Genomic DNA, 8,016 nt, shown 5'->3' with positions numbered 1-8,016 from the left:
ATATCTTATCTGATTGTACTTTCACCGTTTAAAATACTGTTCAACGCGAATTATAATCTGTAATACACATTTTGAGTAATTCTTGTAATCGAAATTACTCTATCACCCTCAGTTTTCGACAATTGATTTTTAGTTAAAATGGAAAATGAAAATTGTTTATAATTATAATTATTCATGTTTCTGAGTAACTATGATACGTTAGAAGATTCATTCTCATTTTAAAAATTAGGAGTTTATTTTTTAATCACTTTATGTTAAAAAGTCGTTCGTATTTATTTATTTTTCTCTTTTCTTTCTCATTTTCTTTTTTTCTCTTTATCGTCCTTTGGCCGATCTAAATATCGAATTTTATAGCCTACGACAATATCGCGAGAAATGAAAGGCGACGTTATGCGTTGTTCTATTAAATTTTATTCCACGTTTCTCATTTACAAGGACATCGTAAAATTTACTTTACGCAATTTCTATGTACCCTCGAAGAAAGTATGCATGTATGTGTATAAGGGTGTATGACAGCTTCGAGTCCCTCGTATATTACTGCAATGTACGAGACACCTGGAGGAATTGATAGTATAACATTTAAAAAAGAAAAGGTTTTCTTTCGAGCTTATTTAAATTTTAGGTTCCCCTTAGATGAGGCCTTTGCTGTTGTTTATTTGGGGAGAAAGCCACGTTTAATAACAATAAACAGTTGTGGATAAAACAAAAATTTACTTAGTATTATAGTACTTAGATTTTTCAAATAAATTTCGATTAGACTTACAGTTGTTAATATTCTAAATTTCAATATAATTAATATTCATTTAATATTATGATTATTAATAATTTGATGGATATTGAATATTAACAATCATAGTAATTAATATTTTAAATTTTAGCACCTAATATCTTAATACTGTAAATAATAATTCTTCAGATTTTAATATTGAATATTTTAATTCTTTAAATTGTTATATGTGAAATTTTATTAGTCGATAGTTTAATATTTTATTATTTAAATTCTCAGAACATTTAGCATAGAATGTTTTAATTTAACAGTCTTATGATACTCACGATTTCCTCCTCTATTTCAAAAAATATACGAAATACACGAATGGTAGTTTGCAGATTGTGATATTAAAACGACGCGATATATGCATCAAATGCTTGCAGGTTGAACTATATTTTAAATCATTCGTACAGAGGTACATTCGAAAAATTGATCAGTAGACTCTTATATAAACATCGAAGTGCACTATTGTGGTATCTCCAGTATAAAACGTCATATTTATTAAATAGTGACCACTGGGAAATGTCGGTGGCAAACCATCCATATTGTCGATCACGTATTCGTCTAGTTGATAAGTTCTCTGAAATGACATAAAACAGATTCAGAACTTGGCATCTTTCGGTATAAATCAAACCAAACGCGATTGCGATATTTAAAATTCGCGCTACTCGACATTCTTTAGCGTAAATCGAAACAAGCGCGGTGATAATATTTAAAATTCCCGCCACTTTGCATCTTTCGGTATAAATCAAAACAAACGCGATTACGATATTCAAAATTCGCTCCAGTTGATATTCTTTAGCGTAAATCGAAACAAACGCGAATATAATGTTTAAAATTCGTGCCACTTTGAATTTTCCAACGTGAATCGAAATGAACACGATCGCGTTGTTCAAAATTCCCGCCATTTGCATTTTTCAGTACAAATCAAAGCAGACGCGATTACGATATTCAAAATTCGCGTTAGTCGACATTTTTTAAGATAAACCGAGAAAAACGCGAATATAATGTTTAAAATTCGCGCCACTTTGCTTGTTTCCAGCGTAAAAGTAACTAGCGCCATTGGGTCACTTAGTTCGTTTCCGCCGGATTTCTCCAACGACTCCTAGCGCCCAAACGGTTTATGTTTTGCTCTATTTTACACCTTCGTTTTACAAATTATTTTACAAACCGCTGTTGGTGGGCAAGGACCGTTCATGTCGACTGCTCTTAATATCGGAACAGCTATAGAATTCGGATCTTCCGCAACTTCGCAGAGATTTACTTCCACGTGTAGACCAACATCAACCGTATATTCACCCATTCGAACCGTGAATACATCGGCTATTATCTACGGAAATAAATAAAAGTTAGCATACAACACGATTATTGCGGAATCAATCCATGAGAAAATTATAAAAGAAAAACAATTCTAAATAACTTTTGAGCAAAGCGAATATTTTATTACTAATAAAATTGAAATAAAAATGAAAAATCTAATGAGAGTATATTATTTGTTAGAATTATTATTAGAATTAATTTACTATAATGTATAATATAGTTTCAGGCTCATCATTTTATACCATTTATAATGTTTCTGTTATTGCTATGATTGGTTCCTAATTTAGATTTACTATGAGCTTATATTTTCATGACACAATTGTTATTTAATATTTGGAATCATAATTATGCTTAAACATACAATTTTCTGCACACTGCTCAATCGTTACTTTAGTATACTATATTGCATTCTTAATCGTATTACATTATCTCATTATATCATCTAAATACATTGTCTACAAAGCAAATCGTTTTATATTAAACTATAAAATTTGTGTAATTTTAACAAAAGTAATAAATATTTCTATGTCATCTGAATTATGATACGATGATTTTCCAATGTTTCTTTTTTAATTTTATTGTATAATAAAATCTGAAATTTTGAACTTTGAAATTTTTAATTACAAGTATTCGATATCACGATAAGGTCGTTATTTATTGCATAATAATTGCGTAACAATTATCGCATAATAATATTGTAAGTACGTACATTCACATCGGGGGGAAAATCCTTAATAACCTCTATGTACGTGCTCATACTGGCCCCATATGTACTGTCGTAGTCCAGCTCTAACTCGCATGTTGATATATATTCCTCGTTAACTTGAGAGCAGTCAACATCTTCGAATATCACGTCATAAGTTGCCTGATTTTGACAAAAGAACACATTTAAAATATCCATATTAAAATCTACCATAAACATAATTCCAAGCCAACTCTTTTTATTATGACAATTACGACAGTGTTAATAATAATCACTATTAACAATAACAATAAATATCCACAAAATTAATATTTTCACAACCTTTATCTTTCGTCACAAAAATAAAAATAAAATTGAATAATCCATAGTTACATTCCATAATCCATAAAGTTGCATAATCTATCTAGTCAAACAAATTATAATTCGTGAAATAATATCACAGGATATTTATTTCCACAATTCATAATAAAATTAATTTAGCAGAGGACTTTTTATTATTTTGTGCTCACCTGCACTGTGCACCATGTCAGTGCACAAGCTGCCAACGACCAGAAAAGCATCCTGACAGACGTATGCCAAGTGGCCTGTTCCAACGTAGTAATGAACGATATTAAACGTTGCTTTTGCCATTTGTTAAGTTATCCCAGAAATAGAATTACACAAGGAAACGTAATATCTGCTAGATCTGTGATTTTATCAGAAATTATTGTCTCCTCGAAATTGCGAAGCTGCCACAATGAGTAACCATTTTGATACTCCTGTCACGAACATCGTAATTATGAGAAACGTGATCCTTTTCATATCACTGTATCACATGCTATTCATTATTACGTGCAGTTTATTATAAACTCAAAATATACGATACATGTACGTACAAAGTGTATATAATAAAATATAATAAAATAATAAAATATATATGTGACGATTTTTAGTCATATCTTGGTATACTGAAGAAATATATCGATCATTTCGAATATATCGATTCGAGATTTGTTGAAAAAAATTCCGAGATGGTCACTTTGTTCCAAGTTCCACGTCTTGCATTTTATAGATTGAATATTATATGTACAAAATGTATATAATAAAATATATATGTGACGATTTTTAGTCCTTTCTTGGTATACTGAAAAAATATATCGATCCTTTCGTTAAATCGAAACAAACGCGAATATAATGTTTAAAATTCGTGCCACTTTGAATTTTCCAACGTGAATCGAAATGAACACGATCGCGTTGTTCAAAATTCCCGCCATTTGCATTTTTCAGTACAAATCAAAGCAGACGCGATTACGATATTCAAAATTCGCGTTAGTCGACATTTTTTAAGATAAACCGAGAAAAACGCGAATATAATGTTTAAAATTCGCGCCACTTTGCTTGTTTCCAGCGTAAAAGTAACTAGCGCCATTGGGTCACTTAGTTCGTTTCCGCCGGATTTCTCCAACGACTCCTAGCGCCCAAACGGTTTATGTTTTGCTCTATTTTACACCTTCGTTTTACAAATTATTTTACAAACCGCTGTTGGTGGGCAAGGACCGTTCATGTCGACTGCTCTTAATATCGGAACAGCTATAGAATTCGGATCTTCCGCAACTTCGCAGAGATTTACTTCCACGTGTAGACCAACATCAACCGTATATTCACCCATTCGAACCGTGAATACATCGGCTATTATCTACGGAAATAAATAAAAGTTAGCATACAACACGATTATTGCGGAATCAATCCATGAGAAAATTATAAAAGAAAAACAATTCTAAATAACTTTTGAGCAAAGCGAATATTTTATTACTAATAAAATTGAAATAAAAATGAAAAATCTAATGAGAGTATATTATTTGTTAGAATTATTATTAGAATTAATTTACTATAATGTATAATATAGTTTCAGGCTCATCATTTTATACCATTTATAATGTTTCTGTTATTGCTATGATTGGTTCCTAATTTAGATTTACTATGAGCTTATATTTTCATGACACAATTGTTATTTAATATTTGGAATCATAATTATGCTTAAACATACAATTTTCTGCACACTGCTCAATCGTTACTTTAGTATACTATATTGCATTCTTAATCGTATTACATTATCTCATTATATCATCTAAATACATTGTCTACAAAGCAAATCGTTTTATATTAAACTATAAAATTTGTGTAATTTTAACAAAAGTAATAAATATTTCTATGTCATCTGAATTATGATACGATGATTTTCCAATGTTTCTTTTTTAATTTTATTGTATAATAAAATCTGAAATTTTGAACTTTGAAATTTTTAATTACAAGTATTCGATATCACGATAAGGTCGTTATTTATTGCATAATAATTGCGTAACAATTATCGCATAATAATATTGTAAGTACGTACATTCACATCGGGGGGAAAATCCTTAATAACCTCTATGTACGTGCTCATACTGGCCCCATATGTACTGTCGTAGTCCAGCTCTAACTCGCATGTTGATATATATTCCTCGTTAACTTGAGAGCAGTCAACATCTTCGAATATCACGTCATAAGTTGCCTGATTTTGACAAAAGAACACATTTAAAATATCCATATTAAAATCTACCATAAACATAATTCCAAGCCAACTCTTTTTATTATGACAATTACGACAGTGTTAATAATAATCACTATTAACAATAACAATAAATATCCACAAAATTAATATTTTCACAACCTTTATCTTTCGTCACAAAAATAAAAATAAAATTGAATAATCCATAGTTACATTCCATAATCCATAAAGTTGCATAATCTATCTAGTCAAACAAATTATAATTCGTGAAATAATATCACAGGATATTTATTTCCACAATTCATAATAAAATTAATTTAGCAGAGGACTTTTTATTATTTTGTGCTCACCTGCACTGTGCACCATGTCAGTGCACAAGCTGCCAACGACCAGAAAAGCATCCTGACAGACGTATGCCAAGTGGCCTGTTCCAACGTAGTAATGAACGATATTAAACGTTGCTTTTGCCATTTGTTAAGTTATCCCAGAAATAGAATTACACAAGGAAACGTAATATCTGCTAGATCTGTGATTTTATCAGAAATTATTGTCTCCTCGAAATTGCGAAGCTGCCACAATGAGTAACCATTTTGATACTCCTGTCACGAACATCGTAATTATGAGAAACGTGATCCTTTTCATATCACTGTATCACATGCTATTCATTATTACGTGCAGTTTATTATAAACTCAAAATATACGATACATGTACGTACAAAGTGTATATAATAAAATATAATAAAATAATAAAATATATATGTGACGATTTTTAGTCATATCTTGGTATACTGAAGAAATATATCGATCATTTCGAATATATCGATTCGAGATTTGTTGAAAAAAATTCCGAGATGGTCACTTTGTTCCAAGTTCCACGTCTTGCATTTTATAGATTGAATATTATATGTACAAAATGTATATAATAAAATATATATGTGACGATTTTTAGTCCTTTCTTGGTATACTGAAAAAATATATCGATCCTTTCGAATATATCGATTCGAGATTTGTTGAACAAAAATTCCGAGATGGTCACTTTGTTCCAAGTTCCACGTCTTGCATTTTATATATTGTATATTATATATACAAAATGTATATAATACAATGTAATAATGTAATAAAATATATATGTGACGATTTTTAGTCGTTTCTTCGTATACTGAAGAAATATATCGATTCGAGATTTGTTGAACAAAAATTCCGAGATGGTCACTTTGTTCCAAGTTCCACGTCTTGCATTTTATAGCTTCTCGTTCTAGAAATAGTTGAGAAATCGAAATTTCCCTGAGAAACATGCCCGTGTATCAAGAGAAATGATCTTCCGGGTCTGGAGCCAGCTTCTATCAATGTCCTTTCTCCTCTTCGCGTGACCATATTGAAAAGAATACCAAATGAGGCAGCTGATCGACCGTTAACATTGGCATGCTCCCAGTTAATCGACAAAGCGAGCATAACGTGACTTGTATTCTCTATTCCTCGACTCCTGGCCTCGAGGAGCTGCAGCCTGAAGAAATACGTAGCTTGCTGACCGAAAGATAAATTTACGATATCGCTGATGCATTCGTCTCGTGATGAAACCCCAACTAGGAGAATGTCTATGAGGAATCGAATAATCGACAGAATAAATAGGACACTTAGCATGGATTTTTCAAAAATTAATGAGGATATTTTAAAATTTGATTTGGGATCTGTGGTAACAGGATTATGGTTCTTTGCTTCTTAGAAAGTTAGATAATCGATAGAATAAATTGGTCGTTTAGCATGGACTTCCAAAAATTAATGAGAATTTTTGAAAATTCATTTTTGGGTTTTAAAATCACAGGATCGTGGGTCTTACCTTCTTGGGAAGTCAGATAATCGACAGGATAAATCGGACACTCGTTATCAGCTTTTAACAAATTAATAATAATTTAAGTAAATCTTTAATAATTTATTTATAGATATAATATATCTATTTATAGATAATTTGAACACTTACGTTAATTTTTAAAGAAAAAGTAACTATTTTGGAGAACTTTTATTTTTAGCATATTAAGGTGTCAGATAACCAACAAAATATATTGGTTATATCGTTTTCCAAAAATTAATGGCAATTTTAAAAAATTCGTTTTTAATTATATGACAGTAAGAACATTATTCTTAATTTATTGGGAAGTGAAATAATCTGCACAATAAGTGGGATATCCATTACTGAGGATTTTTTAAAATTTGTTTTCGAGTCTATAATAACAGAATCGTTACTATTAACTCGTCAGATAATTAAATAATCTACAGAATGAATTAAATATTCACTATCGATTTTCCAAGGATTAACGTGAGCTTTTAAAAATCTATTTCAGAAACTGAGATAGCAGAATAATCAACAGAATAAATAAAACATCGGTTTTCCAAGGATTAATGAATAAGACACTCATTATCGTCTTTCCAAAAAATTAATGAGATTTGCAGAAAATTCATTTTTAAAATTCGTTTTGCAGAATTGTTATTTTTAGTTCCTTGAAAAATCGAATAATCGATTAAATAAATTGGGTACTCATGATATAATCTCCTTCCAAAATCAAGTTCAATATTTTACTTATATAATCTATAACAATATATAGATGTCTACAATACATAGCAAATAATGTAATACTCGTAATTATCGTATATAGAATTTTAAATAAGTTGCGATTACTATAAGTTCATTTAAGTTTTCTA

At 30.2% G+C, this 8,016-nt stretch overlaps 2 protein-coding genes across 2 annotated transcripts; both read right to left on the bottom strand.

Annotated features, from left to right (window-relative positions):
- Positions 1-1,202: 1,202 nt before the first annotated feature.
- LOC108549246 (uncharacterized) lies at positions 1,203-3,380 on the bottom strand. The gene is made up of 4 exons (XM_017902541.1): positions 3,302-3,380; positions 2,799-2,954; positions 1,941-2,099; positions 1,203-1,349 (listed from the first exon to the last, which is right to left on the bottom strand). Exons 1-4 carry the CDS (start codon positions 3,350-3,352, stop codon positions 1,203-1,205), a joined length of 513 nt encoding a protein of 170 aa, XP_017758030.1. The 5' UTR covers positions 3,353-3,380.
- An 895-nt stretch (positions 3,381-4,275) lies between these two features.
- Positions 4,276-5,748, bottom strand: LOC108549239 (uncharacterized). Its single transcript, XM_017902533.1, has 3 exons — positions 5,670-5,748; positions 5,167-5,322; positions 4,276-4,467 (listed from the first exon to the last, which is right to left on the bottom strand). Exons 1-3 carry the CDS (start codon positions 5,718-5,720, stop codon positions 4,276-4,278), a joined length of 399 nt encoding a protein of 132 aa, XP_017758022.1. The 5' UTR covers positions 5,721-5,748.
- Positions 5,749-8,016: the final 2,268 nt, after the last annotated feature.

Source organism: Eufriesea mexicana, unplaced genomic scaffold (genome assembly GCF_001483705.2).
Source record: "Eufriesea mexicana isolate 0111107269 unplaced genomic scaffold, ASM148370v2 scaffold1844, whole genome shotgun sequence".
Taxonomy (NCBI): Eukaryota; Metazoa; Arthropoda; class Insecta; order Hymenoptera; family Apidae; genus Eufriesea; species Eufriesea mexicana.
The sequence above is the reverse complement of the archived record's forward strand: the minus strand, read 5'-3'. Positions and strand labels throughout refer to the sequence as shown.

Excerpts from the sequence above, each read along its gene's own strand:
- LOC108549239 (XM_017902533.1), bottom strand. The coding sequence starts at position 5,720 with ATGCTTTTCTGGTCGTTGGCAGCTTGTGCACTGACATGGTGCACAGTG. Across the intron at positions 5,323-5,669 it reads TGACATGGTGCACAGTGCAG|GCAACTTATGACGTGATATT; the intron begins GTGAGCACAAAA and ends TGTCAAAATCAG. Across the intron at positions 4,468-5,166 it reads ATTTTCCCCCCGATGTGAAT|ATAATAGCCGATGTATTCAC; the intron begins GTACGTACTTAC and ends TTATTTCCGTAG.
- LOC108549246 (XM_017902541.1), bottom strand. The coding sequence starts at position 3,352 with ATGCTTTTCTGGTCGTTGGCAGCTTGTGCACTGACATGGTGCACAGTG. Across the intron at positions 2,955-3,301 it reads TGACATGGTGCACAGTGCAG|GCAACTTATGACGTGATATT; the intron begins GTGAGCACAAAA and ends TGTCAAAATCAG. Across the intron at positions 1,350-1,940 it reads GTCCTTGCCCACCAACAGCG|AGAACTTATCAACTAGACGA; the intron begins GTTTGTAAAATA and ends ATGTCATTTCAG.